General features: G+C 41.5%; 1 protein-coding gene and 1 long non-coding RNA gene across 3 annotated transcripts in view; one reads left to right on the top strand and one right to left on the bottom strand.

Moving 5' to 3' along the window:
- Positions 1-166: 166 nt before the first annotated feature.
- LOC136447185 (transformation/transcription domain-associated protein-like) overlaps positions 167-23,175 on the top strand; it is a 261,663-nt gene continuing 238,654 nt past the window's right edge. For both annotated transcript variants that reach the window (XM_066445885.1, XM_066445884.1), the window contains exons 1-10: positions 167-330; positions 1,363-1,506; positions 3,359-3,441; positions 4,028-4,103; positions 8,232-8,323; positions 8,670-8,901; positions 9,023-9,118; positions 9,630-9,866; positions 10,085-10,200; positions 10,777-10,888. In XM_066445885.1, coding sequence (XP_066301982.1) covers positions 1,405-1,506; positions 3,359-3,441; positions 4,028-4,103; positions 8,232-8,323; positions 8,670-8,901; positions 9,023-9,118; positions 9,630-9,866; positions 10,085-10,200; positions 10,777-10,888 — 1,146 coding nt within the window. In that variant the 5' untranslated portion in view covers positions 167-330; positions 1,363-1,404. The remainder of the gene's footprint in view (positions 331-1,362; positions 1,507-3,358; positions 3,442-4,027; positions 4,104-8,231; positions 8,324-8,669; positions 8,902-9,022; positions 9,119-9,629; positions 9,867-10,084; positions 10,201-10,776; positions 10,889-23,175) is intronic.
- LOC136447189 (uncharacterized) lies at positions 6,090-7,821 on the bottom strand. Its single transcript, XR_010757694.1, has 2 exons — positions 6,930-7,821; positions 6,090-6,500 (listed from the first exon to the last, which is right to left on the bottom strand). It is a non-coding gene; the product is annotated as an uncharacterized lncRNA (long non-coding RNA).

Raw genomic sequence — 23,175 nt, 5'->3', positions numbered from 1 at the left:
GTTGCCAATGCATTTTTTAGCAATGAGTCAACTTACAGGAGTGATTGAGAAAAAAATTAGTCTGACTCTACATTTATGTCTTTCGTTCTTAGTAGAACTAGGCCCTTATCTGTCCATAATGTTCCAGAAATAGTAAGAGCGCAGCATAGATTCGGTCTGACCTGTTTGTTTGTTTGTTTGTTCCAGCACCTGTCGGGCGAGCTGGGCCCGTTCCTGTGCAGCGGTTCCCACGTGTTCCAGAAGGAATGCCAGCCCAGCGCCATCCACACGTTTGTGGAGGGGATCTCCCGCTGCGTACCACCCATCCCCATCAGACCCTGTGTGCTCAAGGTAGGCAGGAGTTCTACACTTAGTTTAGATTTCAAAATGAAGGAATCAAAACATCTAACACCAGTCACTTGAGATTTAGACAGACACTAGCCTTTTGGAAATTTAAGCAAAGTTGATGTTCTACCTTCAAGTGAGACATCAGTGCGTAGCTCTTAGTCTACTGAGTATAGTGATATGAAAATCATTATTCTGCAATGTTCACAACTTATGATATCATTGATGATAAATGCAAGAAAACTGCGGGAAATTGAAGCACCCCGCTTTCTTTTTTGGTCATCCCGAGGTGTGAAACTACAGCCCCGCAAGGAAAGAAGGTTCTCCCCGCAAGGAAGAGTGCTTCTTCCCGCCGGCAAACTGTTCTTCCCCGCCGGGAAAGATTCTTTGATTCCTTCATCTTGTAATACCGGGTTGATGAAGAGACAGAGAGTTCGTCTCGAAAGCTCCCCAGAGCAAACTCTTTATGTTGTGTGTAAGCTTAAGGTTTAAATATTTGTCAAAAGTATCTCTTTGATTCGTTTCTTAAAATCACTTGTATTGGTATATTTTCTCACCGTTTTCTGATGTGAATGTACGTCTGTTGTTCTCAATTTTACATGTGAGTAAAACTCAAGAAATGGAGCTGGTCCACACTGACATGTGTTAAATTGTTTACTTGTTTATCTGTTGTGTAGATTCGGTCTGACTTGTTCCTTTGTTTGTATGTTTGTTACAGCACCTGTAAGGTAGACAGGAGTTCTAGACTCAGTTTAGCACTTAAAAAGAGGGAATAAAAACACTGCTTGTCGTGTGTAATGTCCCATCTCTTTGGTGTGTTTTTTACTACTCTTATTGGTGTTTTTTTGTGTGCTATTTTATGATGTGACTATATTTTACCGCTATTTTCTGGTATGTCTGTAGTCTGCTATTTTTACATGACTGCGTTAAAGACCCAAGACCTGGAACTGGCATTGCTCGACCCTGAAGTTGGAGCAGAACACGATGATGTTTGTTTGTTTGTTTACTTGTTTGTTCATTTGTTGTTCGTTCCTGTAGTACCTGGGTAAGACCCACAACCTTTGGCACCGCTCGACCCTGATGTTGGAGCAGAGCGCCTTCGAGAGCGGCTTCAGCACGCAGAGCAAGAACAAGCAGACCAACGAGTACTACGAACAGGAGGGCATCACGCCGCCTCAACAGGTGTGGATGTCTTACAATCAACTCTTATATCTTAATATATTCCTTAGATAATTGTTTGTACATTAGTAGGTCCAGATATGATACTTCCATGATCATCTCCTGAAACGTGATCCATTCTGTGAAATGGGAAAAGAATTTCTACATTTTTTACCTTCAGGAAGGTTTTAGCCTTCCCTGTATATTTGCTGATATGTCCTTTCAGCGTTCGAAATACCCGTCTGCAATCTGCAAATTGCATAAAGATTTTCAAGATTGCAGAAGAAAAATTAAATAATCTGCAATTTTGCAGAAGAAAAAAAATCAGACTCGGGAATCAATGGCTCTCAATTCAGGAGATTATATAGACTTACTAGTACTAAGCAAACTAGCGGCGCTGTAAATAAACTGAAGCCCACAGCGCCGCGCAAGATGGCGGCGTTTCGGTGCGTTCCGACTGCCTGGTGCTACTTGAGGTCAGTTTTTTTCGGGGGGGTTTCGACACTTTCCGTGATAACTTCGGGGACGAATCATGTGAGAAAATGTCAAATTCGTGCATTTCCGTCAACCCTCGTAAATCTCCGCGGTCACGATCTCGGGGTCGGCAAAAGTCGGGAAAACAATTCCCGGATGTTTCTAGAGTGAGTATGTCGCAAGCATGCGATTTCTTCAGAGCCGAAACTCGGGGCATGGGCGCGATGACAGAAGGAACGAAACGGTGGCCACTACATTACCCCGTGGTCCTTGAAGTGCAGATGGCAGCGATGAAGTTGAGAACTACTCGGATAGATCGATATTGAGCACCGCCTTGTGTGGAAAAGGCGAAACATTTTCTCCTGTGCCGACACAGTGGGGAGGGGGGCACCCACGTGAAAAACTAGCATCGCCGAGCCGTCTCTGGAGTCTCCCCGAATGTCCGAAGTCGGAGTCCGATGTTTGAAACCGATATCAATGTTTCAGATTTATACAAAAAGCTACACAGAGGCCAAGGTTTGCGCAAAGGCATTTTATTTTGAATTTTACATTTTTTTCTCGGTTTTTGTCATGTTTTCTGTGGGCCGTGGCTGTGTCACAGTACTCTCCAAGCAGAGGTTGAATGGGCAGATCGTCACCGTTTTATCATATGCCGTCATTTTTTGTCGCTAGCCCATTCTAACGTTAGAATGGGCTAGCGACAAAAAATGACGGCATATGATAAAACGGTGACGATCTGCCCATTCAACCTCTGCTTGGAGAGTAGTGTCACAGGTCGTGCGATCTTATTTATTAATCATAATACGCAGCATCAGAACACATATTTTTAGCAAGGATATAATTCCCCTGTCCTCCTAATCAGGCAGGCTGTTGAATTTGTTTTTAATTTTGATACACATACTGAAATGATCAAACGAATATTTGATTTGATTGATATTGAATAAATATACTTTTGCTGTTGCAATTTTCGCTATTAATTTGAATATTTTTCACACACATGCATGTTATTCCTCTTAAAAACTTTGCTAGTGATAATCAAAGATAGAGTGAGAGAATAAAGAATTACAGCAATGTTGCAAAGCTCTAGATATAATGTAAGTAAGTAGGCATTATTAAGTTGAGAAAGTTGTAGTATGGAGGCATGTGTATTTGCAGAAAATATTTTCAAATTGCAGAAAATTTTTTTGACATTCTGCAATATTGCAGAACACTGAAAAAAAGTATTTCTACCACTGCCTTTTGAATGTCAGGAAACTCTGACATGTTCCTTAAAGATTGATTGGCAGCTAACTGGGTTTGATTGACAGGAAACATCAGAGTCTGACCTGTCCCGTTGATTGACAAAGTTTTGATTGACAGCTAACTGTTTTTGATTGACAGCTAACTTATTTTTGATGTACAGGAGACGCTGGACATGCTGTCAGAACTGTACTCCCTGCTGAGAGAGGAGGACATGTGGGCAGGGCTCTGGCAGAAGAGGTGCAAGTAAGTAAACCCCCCCTCATCCCCCCCCCCCCCGGTCTCTACACCCCCTAGCCATGCCAACACCCCCTTGGTCATGGCACCCCCAAGACTCAACATCCCTAGCCATGTCAACAACACCCCCATGGCACAGTAACCCCCTCTCTTGGACCCAACATCCCCTATTCATGCCAACACCCCCCCCTGGCACAGTACTCCCTTCCCCTGGACTCTACAACCCCCTATCCATGCTAACATCACCTTGGTTAAGACACCCCCAAGACTCAACACCCCCAGCTATGTCAACAACACCCCCATGGCACAGTGCCCCCCTCTTTTGTACTCAACACCCCCCTAGCCATGCCAACAACCCCTTGGCCCTGCCCCCTTTTCTGAACTCAACACCCTCCTTGACCACAGTACCACTCCTGTTCACAAGTACCATTTGCATAACTCCCTTTTTAGAAAACAGCTCTGTTTGCCCTAGAAAGAAAATTTTAACTTTCCCCCATGGCTCCACAGTATTTCATCTTTAGAGTGTTTTCCTAACCTTATCTTGAACCCTATTCATTTCTTTATGTTGCTGATGTTCCTGCCTTTGTTGTCCCAGGTTCCCTGAGACAGCCACTGCCATTGCCTATGAACAGCAGGGGTTCTTTGAACAGGCCCAGACCACATACGAAGGGGTGAGGAAGGCTGCACAGTTTATTTGCTCTGATGTATTCTTGGCATTTCAAGATTCCAACCTGGTTTCAACATGTTATTTAGTGGTTTGGTTACCTTATTGGTGCTGCCAAGCCCATAAGGATTTATTGTCAGTTAATGCCAGTACTTACACTACCAAAAATGCCATTTCTTGTATTCTAGTTTTTTCTTACATACAGAAAATTATTACTTCATGCAAGCAAATTTTTCTGTATTCAAGAAAAAGGTTTTGTCCACGAATTAAGCAATTTTTTACTTACTGAGCTTTTTCTTGTAGTAAGAAAATCTTTCTTATAAAAATGACCTTGGTTACTGCCGGAAAGTAATTCTTGCAGTAAGATTTTTTTTCTATGTATATTCTTGATTCAGACACATGGATCTGAGGTTCTTATACTAAGAATCAATTTCTCACTTAAAGGCTGATATTCTTGACCAAAACTTTACTGCCTAGAAATGGTTTCTTACTGCTAGCTTTTATGTTCTTACAAAAAGAATGCATTTCTCTTCTTAAGACCAAAATTCTTGATAGCAAGAACTACTTTCTTATTTCTAAAATTTAGGTTCTTATACCAACACATCTTTTCTTACTTCAAGACCAAAATTCTTACAGCCAAGAAATCCTTTCTTCTTTTCAAGTTTTTTGTTCTTATAACAAGAATGCATTTCTCTACTTAAGACCTGCAATCTTAATACCTAGAACTGCTTTCTTATTTTCAAGATTTAGGTTCTTACATTAAGAATATTTTCCTCACTTCAAGACCAAACATGCTTATTGCTGAGAAATGTTTTCTTACATCAAGATTTATCTTCTTACATCAAGAATCCTTTTCTCGCTTCAGGGGCAAAAATTGTTATCACCTAGAAATACTTTGTTACCTCTAGAGCTGATCTTCTTATAAAAAGAATATTTTTCTCACCTCAAGAACATAATTCTTGCTGCCTAGAAAATGCTTTCTTACTTCTAAGATTGATCTTCTTACAATAAGCATACTTTTCTTGCATCAAGAGCAAAGATTGTTTATTGCCAAGAAATGTTTTCTTCTAAGATTAATCTTCTTACATCAAGAGCACAATTCTTGCTACCAAGAAATGTTTGCTTACTTCTCAGATTAATATTCTTACACCAAGAATATTTTTTCTTATATCAAGAGCACAATTCTTGCTGTCAAGAAATGTTTGATTACTTCTAAGATTAATATTCTTACACCAATAATACTTTTCTTATATCAAGAGCACAATTCTTGCTGTCAAGAAATGTTTGATTACTTCTAAGATTAATATTCTTACACCAATAATACTTTTCTTATATCAAGAGCACAATTCTTGCTACCAAGAAATGTATTCTTACTTCTAAGAATAATCTTCTTACTCCAAGAATACTTTTCTTATATCAAGAGCAGAATTCTTGCTACCAAGAAATGTTTTCTTACTTCTATAATTGATCTTCTTACAACAAGAATGCTTTTCTTATATCAAGAGCAGAATTCTTGCTGCCAAGAAATGTATTCTTACTTCCAAGATTAATATTCTTACACCAAGAATATTTTTCTTACATCAAGAGCACAATTCTTGCTGCCAAGAAATGTTTGCTTACTTCTAAGATTAATCTTCTTACAACAAGAATACTTTTCTTATATCAAGAGCACATTTCTTGCTGCCAAGAATTTTTTTCTTACTTCTAAGATTAATATTCTTACACCAAGAATACTTTTCTTACATCAAGAGCACAATTCCTGCTGTCAATGCATGTTTGCTTACTTCTAAGATTAATCTTCTTACAACAAGAACACTTTTCTTATATCAAGAGCACAATTCTTGCTGTCAAGAAATGTTTGCTTACTTCTAAGATTAATCTTCTTGCAACAAGAATACTTTTCTTACTTCAAGAACACAATTCTTGCTACCTAGAAATGTTTTCTTACTCTTAAGACTGATGTTCTTACAAGAAAAATCTCACTCCAAGAGTTACAGTTAAAATGACATGTTGATGGCTTAATATTTCTGTAAATTGTGGAGTCTGGTATAAAAAAATGACATTGGCAAAGCTTTACAGTGTATTTTTTCAAAAATAATAGGTATAATAATAATATACATTATATACAATATTGTTGTACAAATACCAAAACTAATTTTGATACAAAGCCTACTGAAACTGAAATGACATAAAGATTACAAACTGCTATGTAATTAACATGCTATATGATTTATTACATATGATATATTTAATAATATATAATTCTTTATCGTCTTGGAAGGTGGTGTAGAGCAGCCTCATCTGACTTGGCAGTGTTAACAGATGATCATCTTCGACTATGGAAACCAAACCCTTCAAGCCCATTTCTGTTGACATTGGCATTCCCATTGGCATCTTCCAACATCTGGGGGAAAAATGAAGACTATGTCATTAATTTTTACTTTCTGAGTTGAGCTAACTAACTTCCAGCTTCTAGATGTGAAAGTTCCAATTGAATTGATTTCTTCACAAAACACATCATATGTTTTATCATTCTTTAACCTATCCTTATATATGTTTTCCAGAAACAATACGTTTAAAATAGTCCACCCCTCAGAGGTGGAATGTAATCTTCCAATGTGTGCGGATCGCTTTTTGATTAAAATCTATTAATTCTTCGGCCAAAAAGATGTTTTGAGTTGGACCCAAAGAGGCTATATTTATCATTATCTCTAATGCTTGATGCTTTTGACGATTAAACCATCCAGGGGCCCTTTGACTTCTTTTTTTTTTTCATATGATAAATAAAGTTGAGCTGATTTTCATACAGTCGGGTGGGGAGGGGGGCACTTACCTTTTACATACTGCTATCCAGTGTTTCCGTGCAAAATTTGGCATCTGCTGCAGGCTCAGACCATGATCCCCATCTTGTATATGTTCTCTTGTACCTGGGTTTTGACTTTGAAACCGACTTGAGTCTTCAATTAATACAAAATAAAACTAGAAGTGAACAGCACTTGAAGGTATGAACTTCTCAGAGCTTTGGCCTTGCTGTCAACTGCCTGTGGCATTTGAAACCACCAATCAGGAGTTAGGAAAAGATCACATGGCAAGTGTTGCCATTGGTCAAAATTTTATGCAGATATTTGCTAGAACAATCAAGATTTTTAAAGAAAATCTAACTTGGCTTCTATTTCTTGCAATAACCTCATCTTAGCCAGGAAACAACCATTATATTATACGAGTTCACATAAGAATTTCAAAGTATTTCTTGTATTTCTTAAAGTATTATTATCAAGAAAAACAAGAATTGCCTTCCTCAAAGTTTCTTGATACGAAAATCAAGAACATTCAAGAATATTATTCTAGTTATGACTCGAACTTTGTCTTCTAGTTTAAATATCTTGAAAATTCTCGTTTTTCTAAGCAGGATACCCCAAGAAAGGCAAGAAGAAAATTCTTCTATTTTCTTAAACATCCCAAGAAAAACAAGAATTTTTTTCTCAAAGGTTCTTGATACAAAAATCAAGAACATTCAAGAATATTATTCTAGTTATGACTCGAACTTTGTCCTCTAGCTTAAATATCTTGAAAATTCTTGTTTTTCTAAGCAGGATACCTCAAGAAAGGCAAGAAGAAAATTCTTCTATTTTCTTAAACATCCCAAGAAAATCAAGAATTTCTTTCTCAAGGTTTCTTGATACGAAAATAAAGAACACTCAAGAATAAAATTCTAGTTGTTACTTGTTTTCATGATTTTGAATTCTTGTTTTTTCTTACTACCAGAAAAAGAAGATAGGGGAGAGAAAAATTCTTGTATTTTCTTACACATGGCAAGAAATAGATTCTCCATACAAGAAAAACAAGAACTTTTAACTTCAATTTCTAGAAAATTCTTATGAGAGAAAATCCTTTACAGAAATTATTTCTTTATCTAAGAAAAATAAGAAAATGTTTCTTGTTGTGAGAATTTACAAGACAAGATTCTTGGAATGGTCCCTTGTGCTTTTCTTATTTATTCTTATCATTTTAATGGAAGTTCTTCATTCAAGAAAATTTGTCCACGAATTAAGTAAAAACAAGAAAACTAGAAAAAACAAGAAAAATCATTTTTGGTAGTGTAAGAAGATGAGTGATTGACATGTGTCTGTTTCAGGCGATGACGAAGGCTCGACAGGACCACAACAGCAGCTCGGCAGCCCCCAACATCGTTCCTGAGTACAGGCTGTGGGAGGACCATTGGATCAGGTCAGGCTTAGCCTTTAACCTCTAACCCTTAACTTCTAACCCTTAACCCTTACCCAACATCGTTCCTAAGTACAGACTGTGGGAGGATCATTAAATCAGGTCAAGATCAACCTTTTACCTTTAACCTGTAACCCTTAATCAAACCCTTAAACTCTAACCCTTAACCTCTAACCCTTACCCAACATTGTTCCTGAGTGCAAACAAGGACCATTGGATGTGGTCAGGCTTAAACCCTTAACTCAACCCTTTAACTTTAACCCTTAACCCTTACAATGGATTTACATGATTTTTAAAAACCTGTAGGCCTTGAGCTAAGGATCCTTAAGACTTCTCTCTCTGTCTTCAGGTGTTCTAAAGAGCTGAACCAGTGGGACCTCCTGATGGAGTACGGCTCCTCCAAGGCCCACCCCAACCCCCACCTGGTCCTGGAGTCGGCCTGGCGGGTTCCCAACTGGGCCTCCATGAAGGACGCACTGGTGCAGGTCGAGCAGAGCTGCCCCAAGGAGATGGCCTGGAAGGTCAACATGTACCGGGGCTACATCGCTATCTGTCACCCTGAAGAACATCACTTGAACTTGGTAAGTCAAGTTTTGCACTTCCTTGATAATTTTAAGATCTGGTTCTTATGGTTAAGTTCAAGCGTTTTTTACACTACTTGTGTGCAGATGCTCAAGTATCTCGTTAATGTGTGTCTTACAGATCGAACGTCTAGTTGAGATGTCAAGCAGCCAGTCTATCAAAGAGTGGAGGAGACTTCCCCTGATTGTGGCCAACATCCACGTCCCACTGCTGCAGGTAAGGGGCTGGGTGGGTTAGCTGGGTGGGTTATTATGTGGGTCTGCTGGGTGGGTGGGTCTGCTGGGTGGGTGGGTCTGCTGGGTGGGTGGGTCTGCTGGGTTGGTTAGTTGGGTGGGTAATGACGGGTTACTGTTCCCTACAGGCTGCCCAGCAGGTTATTGAGCTGCAGGAGGCGTCTCAGATCCACACAGGTCTGCAGCGTGGGTTAGCTGGGTGTGTGGGTTAGCTGGGTGGGTAATGACGGGTTGATATCCCCTGTTACAGGCTGCCCAGCAGGTTATCGAGCTGCAGGAAGCCTCACAGATCCACACGGGTCTGCAGCGTGGGTTAGCTGGGTGTGTGGGTTAGCTGGGTGGGTAATGACGGGTTGATATCCCCTGTTACAGGCTGCCCAGCAGGTTATCGAGCTGCAGGAAGCCTCACAGATCCACACGGGTCTGCAGCGTGGGTTAGCTGGGTGTGTGGGTTAGCTGGGTGGGTAATGATGGGTTGATATCCCCCGTTACAGGCTGCCCAGCAGGTTATCGAGCTCCAGGAGGCGTCCCAGATCCACACGGGTCTGCAGCCGGCCAACATCGGGCGGAACTCGTCCCTGCACGACATGAAGGCCATCGTGAAGACCTGGAGGAACCGGCTGCCGCTCATCGCCGACGACCTCTCCCACTGGAGCGACATCTTCATGTGGCGCCACCACCACTACAACGCCATCGTCTCAGCCTACGAGGGGCACGTCCAGCACGACCCGGTATGTTGCCATAGAAACGTGTTGCCATAGAAACGTGTTGCCATAGAAACGTGTTACCATAGAAACGTGTTGCCATAGAAACGTGTTGCCATAGAAACGTGTTGCCATAGAAACGTGTTACCATAGAAACGTGTTACCATAGAAACGTGTTACCATAGAAACGTGTTACCATAGAAACAGACGTGTCAGTAAACAAGTCTTTATTGTTTGTCCCACAGCAAAGCTCGAACCACTCGATGCTGGGGGTGCACGCCTCGGCGCATTCCATTATCCACTACGGGAAGATCGCCCGCAAGCACGGCCTCATCGGGACCTGCCTGGACTCACTCAGCAGGTCGGCGGCTTGTTTTTTTTTCCCGCTTTGTAGAAGGAAGGATGATTAATGGGATGATGTGTTGTTTCCATCCTCTTGTTTGGAATAATCTTAAGTTTGTTCTATACTGTATGTTGGAAGAAGACTGATGATCTCAGAAAGTATGTAATTTAAGGGTAATTTTTTTCTTGGGATAACTGCAGACATCTGCACTTCTATAAGGGCCTGCCAGGGGGCAGTGCTGCTGTACAGCAGTGCAGTGGCCCAGGCTTGTTTTCCTGAAGGGTTGGGCCATGTTAATGCAATTCTTGTTACTTGTTTACACAAACAGGATCTTCTATTATTAAAAAACCTCTCTGTTGTCTGAAAACCTAAATGTTCTGTATTCTCTTGGTACTAAGCTCTTAGGTTTTATTCTTTTGTTGCCTAGTTACCTGACTGTAATGTATTCTGTTGTTGCCCGAGTACCTGACTGTTCTATGTTCTATTGTTGCCTAGCTACCTGACTGTTCTATGTTCTGTTGTTACCTAGTTACCTGACTTTTTTGTTCTGTTGTTGCCTAGTTACCTGACTGTTCTATGTTCTGTTGTTGCTAGGATCCACACCATCCCCAGTGTTCCCATCGTCGACTGCTTCCAGAAGATCCGCCAACAGGTCAAGTGTTACCTGCAGATGTCAGGGGTCATGGGTCGCAACGAGTGCATGCAGGTAGGTCAAATGCTGGGGTCAGGGGTCGTAGTGAGTGCATGGAGTTGGGCCAAATGTGAGAAATCAGATTGTGATGAGTGCATGGAGGTAGGTCAAATTTCTGGGTCAGGGTTCATAGTGAGTGCATGGAAGTGGGTCAAATGTCAGGTGTTGTGATGAGTGCATATTGATCGGCTGAGTGTGGATATATGAGTGTTATTTTTCCCATTGACCAGAGCATTAAGAATTCTGTATAAAGCAGCCACTTGTCAACTGTACCCATTTTCCTTAAGTCCCTTGAGTGGTCGCCAAAGACTTACCAGCTAAAGACACTTTCCTGTAGCAGCCGCTACTGGTAGTGTCTTATTGATATTTCCCAGTCTACTGTGTCCATTTTCTCCAAGTCCTTCCAGTGGTGCCCAGACTGGTTGGGCTATATATATGGCCTCTGTCGGTCAGTATTGACCATGGTGAATACTGACTGGTATGGGTTGGGCTGTACTGCGGAGAAGCCCCATTTCCTCACCATTTCCTCGCGTCATGCCTGCTGTTAGCGGCTTATTGATGTTCCGAGAACGGAAGGGGCCGTTATAGATTTTATTCCCACGGTGCCTCCAAAAATAGTCGCCCTCCTACCTTGCCAGTATGGTCTCAGGGGAGGGGGGCAACGAACTCGCAGTGGCCTGCATCTAACACTAAGTCACGTACATGTACGTAATACAGGATAACACAGCTTTAGTCACGTACATGTACATGTCTTTATATATTAGTTAGTGTCTCGTAGGAGGGGGGCAATGCACTCACAGTGGCCTGCATCTAACACTGAAGTCACTAACTTACATGATCCTAATACATAACAACACAGCTTTGCATCAGACATTTTATGTTCGTAGTTATTTCGAGTCTCTGGGAAAGGAGGGCAATGCACTCAAAGTGGCGTGCATCAAACACTATATTCACAAGTCATGATTGGTCATACAGAACATCTCAGCAGCACATCAAACACTCAGAAGTCACCTACATGGCTACATGTATGTAGTTAAATGCTCCAGTCACATTCTTAGTTGTAAGGAACACACATCACATGTAGATCAGGTTCAGGTTGGACCAACAGTGAGCTCTGACCTGAAGGGAACTTCACATGTACTTGACTGTACATAGTCATTACTGGTACTTGAGCAGAGATGGTTTAACATGGAAGATAATTGCTGGGGGGTTGAGATCAGCATTCTGTGTGTGTGGGCATACATGCATTGTACATACATGTACACATGTACATACATGTTAGCATTGAAGTTATAAGTTAGGAGAGCATGTTGGGGAATTGTTCATGATTACTACATGAGAAGACAATGTTTAAACATGGAGCTTAATTGCTGCAGTATCTAATTGTGGTTCTGCCCCAGGGTTTAAATGTGTGGAGGTGTAAAAGGTTTCTGTGCGGCTGCATAGTTACATACATGAACATGTATACGATGTACAATGTACGTTTAGCGTTGGGGTACAGGTGCGGTCATGAGAGACATGTTCTGTGCATCGTTCATGTATTTATAGTTCGTAACTGCTGTCATTCCTGGCTGCCCCCAGAAGGCATTTTCAACATAAGCACTGTGTTACATGTAATAGGTCAGGGCAAGAGAGCCATGCATGTTGGCCCATCATTCGTGTTATTACAGCGTGTAATCACTGTGTTCTGTAGCTGCCCTTCCTGGGAACTTTCCTTTGATAGTTATGCGGAACTGTGTCTTCCTAATGGTGCTTTGACATATGATTTGGAAACTGGTAAGAAGGGTGACCATTACTGTGTGTACCGCTGTCTTCCTGGCTGCTTATCCTTTCGTATGCAGAACTGTGCTTCATTTTCTTCCTAATGGTGTTTTGGCAAGAAGCCCTACACGAACCCCTCATGCAAAGCTGCATGTAGGTTCTCTCTTTCTTGGGAAGGTACCACACACATACATGTACTGAAATTGCATGGTTTGAAATTCTCATCATATAGTCTTGTAAGCAGAATACAGAACTGGCTTCATCTTCTTCCTAAATTGTGTTTTGGCAAGCATCCACACACGAACCTCTGATACAAAGCTACATCATGTACATGTATTTTATTTTTTCCTTGGGAACCTGGTACCACACCCATACATGTACATGTACACTATATATAATTATTGCACGATTTGAAATTCTCATAATACTTGTAAGCAGAATACAGAGCTGGCTCCCCTTCTTCCTATAATTGTGTTTTGGCAAGCATCCACACACGAACCCCTCATGCAGGTCTGGTCCTCGGGATTTGATTGACTATTTCCAAAAGGGAACACTTTGAGTCTGACCCTCACCATTCTGTGTTGTTTATACAGTAGTTTGCGGAATTAAATACACTTTGTGTTTTAGGGCAGAATATCAATGCTGGAAATCTGCACGGGTTGAGATCATACTCTGCCCAAGATAGTTGTATCAAGAAATTAAATTATATGCCACTGGTACAGAAAAATGAGGCACAAATGTATTATGATGTGATGCCACCACCAAAAGTTTTTTTCTTGATTTATCTCAATTGAATCCTAAAAACTTGTATGAGAGAAGGCAAGTTGAATCAAGACAGATTATAAGGAACAGAAAAAGGACGCACGAAATATGATATATTGCCATCACGCAAAGTGTTTTTCCTGATTTCTCTCACTCAACTGATTTTTGTCTCAATTGAATCCTTGAAACTCCCATAGGAGAAGGAACTATTCAACACGGAAGTGTACAGTTTCTGTGACATTACTAACCTGAAGGTTAACTTCAAATGCTAGAGAAGAAAAGAGAATATCAGGATTATGATTTAGGAAATCATGATTCACACAATACGAAAGTGAACAGCATTGTTGTTATGTAGAAGACTTCTTACGCAGACAGACAGGTGCGTCTTTAGTGAAGTCTTAGATGCACATGCGTCCCTGGCTTAACATGTCTTACAGGAGACTTTGTCATATATCTTTGTTTTGGATTTGTCTTATCATTTTGACGATGATGAATCTGGTTTGTTAAAGTCATAATTGTCTTTGCAAGAATCCCTTGAGAAAATTTCAGAGTGATTATTTTAAATCTGTTCTAGGAAATAGGTAAATGATCATCATAACGTAACGACGGCATGCTGGGTTTACCACAATGTTGCTGTAATGAAGCTTTGCACAAGTTTGGCTGGAAAAAAACTAGTTTTCTTTGCAGGTTGGTCTTGACTAGCCTGGAATCCAAACCTATTATAGCTCCAGAGTCTCCTCTTTTGGATTCCAGACTAGGTCTTGACTGGCGTGTTACGCAAAGGGGCGGATATACTCGTCTGGCTGTGTACACAAATTCAGATACAGACTGAACATTTGTTCAATTTTTAGTGTTTGTGCCTGTGTGTTAAACGTATCAAACACCCACAGATGGGTGAGTCTAATGCAGACAGAGTTCTTCCCAGATGTCTTGGCGGTGTCTTAGACCCCGTTCACACTCACTTTTTTCAATCGCGATTGAAGTATAATCGCGATTGAATCGATCCGATCGCGATTGATTTTTTCAGTGTGAACGCTCCCAATCGCGATTGGAACGATCCAAAACGATCCAATCGCGATTGGATTGTAACTACCTCCGGAGGTAGTTTGATTGGATTAATCGCGATCGGATCCAATCCAATCCTATCAAATTTTGAGTGTGAACACAACTACGATTCATTCCATCGCGATCGGCGGAGATTTCGGCTGGTTCCGGGGGTGGGAGGTCATACATGCGGGTACGTGGGGTCATAGTTCGCATCGCGCGGGAAAACAAACCCAATCCGCACGTCAGATCGCTCTTTTACAACAACAACAACAACAACAACAACAACTTTTCATCGTCAACAATGCCTAAGAAGAAGAATAAAACTCCGTCAGCAACTTCAGCTGGTGGCAGATGGCGCGATGAGGAGACCAGGGTCCTCATCGCAATCTGGGGGAGAGAGGAGGTGCAGGCCAAACTGGGGAAATGTCACCGAAAGAGGGACATTTACCGCACCAAGTGACAATGTCTAGCGGAAAAATAGACACAAAACAAGGACAACAAGGACAACAAGAGTCTTAGGACCCAAAATCTCCATGAAACTTTGTTTTTCTATTAAACCAGTTCCAGGGGGCCCAAAATCGACCTTGACCATTCTCCTCCCAGCGCATACCCACATACCAAATATCATTACAATCCATCTACACGTTCTACAGTTATGCTGACTTAAAGCATCCAGTGACACACATGCAAACGATTTACCTCCTTACTTATGCAAATTCGGTCTCATTTGCATAGTTTGCACTTAAGTGTGTACATCTTGGTCTAACCTACCTGTGTACCAAATAACATGACGATCTGTCGATCCACTCTTCAGTTCTTCTACATTGAAGATTTTTACAAATACGCCATTGCAGTTCCAGTCACACATGTTAGGGGGCCCAAAATCGACCTTGACCTTCCTCCTCTTAACACCCACCCACATACCGAAAATCATTACAATCCATGTACAGGTTCTACAGTTATGGTGACTTTAAGCATCCGGTGACACAAACATACACACAAACACCAAACGCACGCAAAACAGTATATCCATGAAAAAGCCTTTTTTCATGGAGATAACAACAACATTTACCAGATGATCGCCGATAGCATGCTTCAATCGTGCTTCAATCGCGATCGGATCACGGCGTACTTTAATCCACTTGGCGAAAAGCAGTGTGAACGCAAAAGTTTCTTTGCGTTCAATCGCGATCGGATCGAACAATCGCGATTATACTTCAATCGCGATTGAAAAAAATGAGTGTGAACGGGGTCTTAGACTCCTGAGGATCCTCGAGGCAGACAGGAGGTCTGGGGGGACTCCTTGGAGAGGCATCTGTGGGATTATGATGGTTCAGTGCACCCAAGGTTACACCACTTATACATGACAGGGCTCGACAGGAGCACAGGTTGTGCAAAAGATGATTCTCCATAAAACAGACTAATAAGGTCCTTCCTGGTGTAAGTGGATTAAAACCATAATAATCTATTATTGATAAGGGGGTAGGAATTTCCCAAGCAGCTTTAATTTGTAACCCCTGCTTCACCCATTGAGTCAGTCGAGCTTGCCTAAGCTTGATGTTTCTGACTTAGGGAGAAGGGATGCTGCTTCAGTTGGAATTAGTTCAGTACCCAGAAGCAAACTCGTTTAGAAAGTTTGAAACGTTACAGATAACAGGGTTTGACAGGAATACAGCTATACAGATATCAAACAGACGACTTTCCTTGGAACGGACTAACAAGTCAAGTCATAGCCTTTATTTCACCTTGATGACTTATACTATTATAGTTATACATGATAGAGCCTAGAAGTACCTTCAGGGTAAGGACAGATCTTGGATTTTCAGTTTGAGTTATTATATACAGTCATGACTTTTGTGTACTATGTATATCGGTGGGATGATAGAATGTGGTTGACCGGACCCATGGCCGGAAGTAAGAGGTAAACATGCCTCACAGAAGCAGATAACTCGGCCACATTTCAGTTCCGTAACTTCCCTGCGGTCAGCTGTAAAAGCCTCCCTGGTCTCAGTGGAGATTAACATCCGTGTCGCCCGTAACACTTTTAATGTTTCAAAGTAAACTACTACAGCACAGACTAAGTACCTTATATAACATACTAGTTTGAGATTAATATATACTGTGTATGGAAAAGATGATAGCCTGCAGTTGACCATTACAGAAAAAGATCATTCTCTCACAGTTAAATATAGATTCCTGTAACTTTGCTATAGTCATGTATAAAAGCCTTCCAAGTCCCAGGATATACATTTGTATAATGATTGACAGCAGTGTCGCTCGCAACACAGACTAAGTACTTTTATATACACGTAGCATACTAGTTTGATATTGATATAGAGTCCATTCCGAGTCACCGCGAGGGTTTTATAATAATATTTGTAATCATTTTGAAAAAATTCTAATAAAAGAATATCTGACTGACAATAGTTCTAAATTTTTCTAAAAGATCAAATACAAAAATATGAATTTATTTGAATTTGATTACACAATTAAGAAATATTTTGAAAGTAACTGCACAAAAACCCCTTTATTTGTAATTATTTCCAAACATCTATGTGATTATTTAACTTTTAGAAATATTTACAAAAAATGGTAAAAAATGGTTAACAATGGTAGAATGGCGATTGCCCCCATAAAAGTTGGTGCTAATCCGGCCCTTCTGTCTGCCTTTGTACATCTTTAGACTTCACTGCAGGACACCGCACGGTCCTTTGTGGAAAGCATTCTTCCCTAAACTTGGCAAGGATGTGTGAATTACTTTCTTCCCAGCCCTCTGACCTATTTATAGAGATGTTACAAATAATGGTAGAAAATGGTAAGAAATTGTAAATAATTGTAAATAATGGTAGAATGCTGTTACCATTATTTAGAAACCATTGTAAATATCATATTCTACATCATCAATATTTCTTAAGTTTTAGAAAACGTAAGAAATATTCATAAAGTTGAAATCACATTCAAAATATTTCAAAAGTATCAAATCTCTTACACAAATAATAACACTAACTTGAAAATAGTTCTAAATAGTGACAATAACAACCCTCGCGGTGACTTGGAATGGACTCTATACTGTTTAAGGAAAAGATGACAGCCTACGGTTGACCATTACAGAAAAGATAACTCTCCCAGGTTTCTGTAACTTTGCTGTGGTCATGTATAAAAGGCCTCCCAAGCCCCAGCGGATATATAATGATTGACAGCCGTGTCGCTCGCAACACTTGCCGTATCACATCGCTACAAGATCGCCACAGGGCTGGGTCAAAGGTTATCACAACTGCCCATTAACTGTGCCACGGCCTGTGGTAAGGTCAGAGGTCGCCCATTAGGCGGCGTGCGCGCTCCCGACGGACCCGTGATTGACGGAGGTGTCACGCCTGTCGCTCGCCGTATCGCGCTTTTCGAGATCGCAGCGGGAGGACTGCGGGGCCAGGTCAAAGGTTATCAGGCTCAGACAGCGTGAAATCGTGTCAGATCCCTGTGGTGTCTGATTACAACAATGTGGCCAATCCTGATGAGTTCAGAGATTAATACAGGATTTATGTGGGTCAGTCTGAAACAACATCACGGCGAGGAGGTTATAGAAGAACTTTATTGCACGACAGTTCTACATGGTACAATGTATGCAAACAACTATCAAACATAATACAAAATAGAGGTATAGAGTAAAACTTGACATCCTAATTACTAAGGCAATAAGTCTTTGATATATAAGTGTTACAATTGAGTGGATATATCTCCCAATCAAGACCTACATGTACATGAAGCAAACCTTGAAGCCCTGATCTTCCTATAACCTCCTTCATCAAAGTTGTGGAGTTACAGGAGGGTTTTAGGTAATGGTTGGCGTCTGTGTGGCATAGTGGCAGAGCATCCGGCTATGAACCAATGAGACCCAGGTTCAATCACCGGGGTGTGCCCAGACATGTCCGGACATGCACCAAGACGTTGTGCCCTTGAGAAAGGCACATTTCCCATGTCCTAAGCCCAGCAGTAGGGTTTGGGTTGGCGTCAGGAAGGGCATCCAGCCATAAAAACTCTTGCTACAAAAAAGACTTGCTCAAGGAGTTCTGGTGCTCCCCCATCCATGTGCAAGCACGTCCAACCCCCATATGATGGGGAATAAAAGACGTTAAATTGGAGAGAGAGTAAGTAACGTGCATCACTGATGACGATTCCATTTTATGGGCTCAGCTGCAGAAGAACAAGAGTCTGACGTATCTGCCAACGTGGGTTCCCAAATCCTGGAAAAGAAATACAAATTCTTAAGACTTTTGAGTGGTCCAGCCTTATGCTGTTGAGCCTGGTATAGAAACTGATATTGAGGTCTACATGTTTTGTAAATCCAGGAAAAGGAGCACAAATGCCAGGAAAATGTACGTGTAAGTGCCAGGAAAGACTTTGCCTCAGTCTGTGTCAGACTAAGTGTAAATGCCAGGAAGGCTCCATCCTTTGTGTAAGTGAAATCCTGGAACAGAACTCTAGATGCCCGGAGAAATCCATCCTTTCTGTAAGTGAGCCTGATATATCTGCCAACGTAGATTCCCAAAGCCAGAAAACATGTACAAATTCCCTTTAGTACTTCAACCTGATGTTGTTGAGTTCAGTATATCAACTGGTATCGAGGTCTAAATCCTGGAAAATACATGTAAGTGCAAATGCCAGGAAAAGACTTTGCCTCTATGCTAGTGAAATCCTGGAAAAGAACTCTAAATGCCAGGAAAAATCCATCCTTTGCCTGACATATCTGTCAACGCATTCCCAAATCCAGGAAAACTAGTACTTCAGCCCTATGTTGTTGAGCCTAGTATAAAAACTAGTATCAATGTTTAAATCCTGGAAAAAGGGCCCAGATTCCAGGAAGACGTCCTGCTGCATGTTTTTGAGCCAGAGCTGGCAGCTGGCATGAGTCCTCAAATCCAGGGAAAGAAGCACAAATACCCGGAAACAGTCCTGCCGATGTTGTACTTATCCTAGCATGGACGCTGGTATTGATACTCAAATCCTGGAATAAGCAGCTCAGATTTCAGTAAAAACCTGCCTCTGTATCAGTGAGCCTGACATAGCAGCCAGTTTCGACTCTGTAATCCAGGAAAGGGGACTCAAGTTGGGGAAAAACCCGGCTTTTGTACCAGTGAGCCTTAGATATGCCACTTGGTATAGATTTTCAAATCCTGGAAAAGAAACACAAATTCCAAGAAAAGTGGCCGACGGCAGGCAATAGTAAGCCTGGCAAAGCAGCTGGAGTGAATGCCTAAATCCAGGAAAGTCATACAAATTCCAGGAAACAGTGCTGCATCCATGTTTGTAATCAGTCGTATTGACCCTCAAATCCAGGAAAAGGAGTGCAGCTTGCGGGGAAATCCCGCCTCTGAATCACAGATTTAAAAGTATCAATCTTCAAATGCTAGAAAAGGAGCAGAAAACATCAGGCTGTAATTTAGGAAGTCAGGATTTCCTGACTGATTTGAAAGCGGTTAACCAGAAGCATTATGCTGACAAGGTTTCACTTATAGTTATAGTGACTAGCAAGTGTTTTTTGACCCAAGTCAATACAGAAATACATGTACATTTATTAAGGGATAGAGAGAACTACTGCCATTGGCCACCAAATGTGTGGTTTGAAAGTAAATCTTGAGTTTAAAGAAAGAATTCCAAACCTTTAAAGGAAGGAAGAAAGGGAAAATAGAAGAAAGAAAACAGCAACACAAGAACAAATTAAAGAGATTGAAAGTCGAAATAAACCAGCTCAATTCAGAGCATTTGAAAGATGTGTTGGCTGCTGTTTGCAGTGTCCGCTCTATCACAGACTGTGTAGCTGGGGAAGCATCCTGTATAGTTCATATCCTGTCGTTATTCTTATAATGCTATCTCAAGCCCAAGGCTCACCCTATCCCAAGGTAAAAAAACACCAGCCACAGCGATCGGTGGAAACCGCGCTGTCGCAAAGGACGTGCCGCTATCCTGTCGTGATTGGATTGTGAGTGATGATGATTGGTCAGGAGGTCATGGGTTCGGTTCCCAGGGGGCTGGCTGTATCGATAACGTGCGAAAGATTTAGCATGCATGGTTTGTTATCATACCAGTGTATTCCCGTGGGATCTGCACGCTCTGTGTCAGAGGTCATCAGATATGTCTGGACATGGGTTTTATCGGACTCATATCTGTGTTTCGTGTGACTTCAAAGCCATGATGTTCTCAGGAACTGCGCTGTACATATACAATTATTGTATCTCTGTAATGTGGATTTCAGCAGGTTCAGCACAGAGCAAATTGTGTTCTGCATCTCCATAAAGTATCACTAGTGGTTATGTTGGTTGATAGATGCACAGTAAGTACGTTTTATTACTGAGTTTGAGTTTCGTTAAGATCTAGAATTAGTATTATTATTTCAACGGCCTGTGGCCAAGCAAGTGGTATAAAACCAACATCAGTGTCCCTCAGGTCTGCAAAGTACAGTATCTACCAGTTCCGGGAAAATCCGGTGGAATTCCTGTAAAGGGACCTTATTTTCTGAGTGCCAGAAAGATGATGGTAGGGTGGAAAAAGCTGTTGTCTTTTTGTATGATCTCGTGCCAAGTTCAAGTTAAGTTCTGCATTTTCACCTAATCCTTCTGGAGCCAAGAATATCTTTCAGGTCTATGAAGAAAGTCTAAGTGTCTGAAAAGTTAGTTCAACTTCAACTCCTTGCAGATGTAATGGAATAGGACTGGTAAGAAATAACTGTCTTAACTGACATAAAGATGATACATCATCTTTGAGCAGCCTCATGTTTGTGTCTGAACTGTGATGTGAACATGATGTACGACGTCTGGACTTTCCTTGCCCGAGAGAAAAGATAAGAAGTAAGCCGTAAGGAGTCTGGGGATGCTCCTTAATGTACACAGATGTCTTGGGAAGACAAGGCAAAGGTCTAGCTGCTTTTGAGACGTCTTGAAGACATGACGCTGCTTATCTACAAACCTGGAGGAGGGGTGAATCTTGAAAGAGCCTTGACTTTGAATTCTGAGATGCCTTTAATGGGTCCTTACGAAGGTATACAGAAACAAAGAGAGACAAAATTCTAAGATTCTATAAAGCTAGAGTAAATCTTGAACTTGAAGAAGCCTTGCCTCAATTTAAATTCTAAGATGTCCTTGATAGCCTCAGACGAAGTTTCATACAAACACGTAGACATGAAATTCTTGAATTTGTCTCTAAGGGTTTGGACAGAGAGTTTGGCAAACTTTGGATAAGGCCCAATTTTCTCCGGAGACATCACACTCACAGACCAGACTTGGTGATGATTCATGCGCCCCACACGTACAAGGGGAGGGAATCAGCCTGGGGAGTCTCTGACTCTGCCTGAATCATAACGGTATCTTGAATAAGCCTAAGGAGTCTCTGGCTCCATTTGAATTATAAGACACCCATTCTTAAATAAACCCAAGGAATCTTTGGCTCCATTTGAATTATAAGACGTCTTAGAATAGCCTGAGGAGTCTCTGGCTCCATTTGAATTGTAAGGCGTCTTTAATTGACTCCCACGAAGACTAACCGAATGAGAAGAAGAGATGATCCTTATGTCTCAAGGTCTGTCTGCGGTTTTCATCCCAAACCTTTATCAGACTTCTTCAGGTGCATCTGTGTCTTAAAGGAGCAACAGGTTGCCTTAAGGCTGCAGCAGGTGAAAGAAAGGCTATTTCCTGTGGGAGGCTCTCAGGTCCCATATGTCTTATTGTACAACTAGGATTGTCGAGGTGAAACCTAGGGCTGGCAAAATGTGCCATAGAAACTGTGTTTTAAACTGTCAAGGTTCTTGTTGGCAAGTGTGCAGGTCTCGGCACAATGGCACACCGATGTGTATGTCCTCCTAGATGGTAGGACGCACATTGGATAAAAGTTTGGCCGAGAGTCCCGGTGGGTTTCACTCCACCAGCAAATAAGGAAAGTCGTGTAAAGTGTCTTGCTCAAGGGCACAACAGCCGGGCATGTGGAGTATCGAACCAGAGACCTATTGGTTCTGAGCCAAATGCTCTAACCGTTACGCCACACAACGCCACATGGGTCAAGGCCAGGATATCTGTTGACTTCCCATCAGTAAAGCCTGTATACAGAAAGTCTTGGAGAGTTTGTTCATCCACTAATCTTTGTCTAAAAAACAAGTGTTCCATTAGAACCTTATCAGACACCATAAGTGACCAGAATCATCATTATGAACTAAATGTGAGGAAAAGAAGTCTTAGCTCACTTTTTCCAAGATGAGAAGTCCCAGCAGTGTCTTGCCAGATACTACTTGTATCAGTGACTCCATTAAGATCTTATTGCAAGGAATAGAAGTCTCACTTTTTTAATGAAGTCCAAGCAGTTTTTTTTACCAGATTCCATCAGTGATCAGTGACCAAAATCATCATTAACATCATAATGCAAGGAAAAGAAGTCTGACTCTTAGTCTTAGTCTTAGCTCCCTTTTTCTAAGATTAGAAGTCCCAGCAGTGTCTTGGCTGATACCATCTTCCTACAGACAGTATGTTATCCACAGCACACCCTGTCTATCTGTCTGTGGTAGACACAACGGCAGCCGACTTGCCTCCCTAAGCTGTGTGCAAAGGGCCGCGCCAACATCCTACATCCCAGCTGTCCCACCTTCAAGGGACGCATTCGTCTTGCTGTTTTGACGTTCGCAGTACTTTTTTAACACTGTTGAAAGGCATTTTTTGGTGATGTTTATGAGAGTAAGGTTGGGACGGGGCAGG

The sequence above is a fragment of the Branchiostoma lanceolatum genome, chromosome 13 (assembly GCF_035083965.1).
Source record: "Branchiostoma lanceolatum isolate klBraLanc5 chromosome 13, klBraLanc5.hap2, whole genome shotgun sequence".
NCBI classification, from domain to species: domain Eukaryota; kingdom Metazoa; phylum Chordata; class Leptocardii; order Amphioxiformes; family Branchiostomatidae; genus Branchiostoma; species Branchiostoma lanceolatum.
Note: the sequence above shows the minus strand (reverse complement) of the source record. Positions and strands in the feature narration are given on the sequence as shown.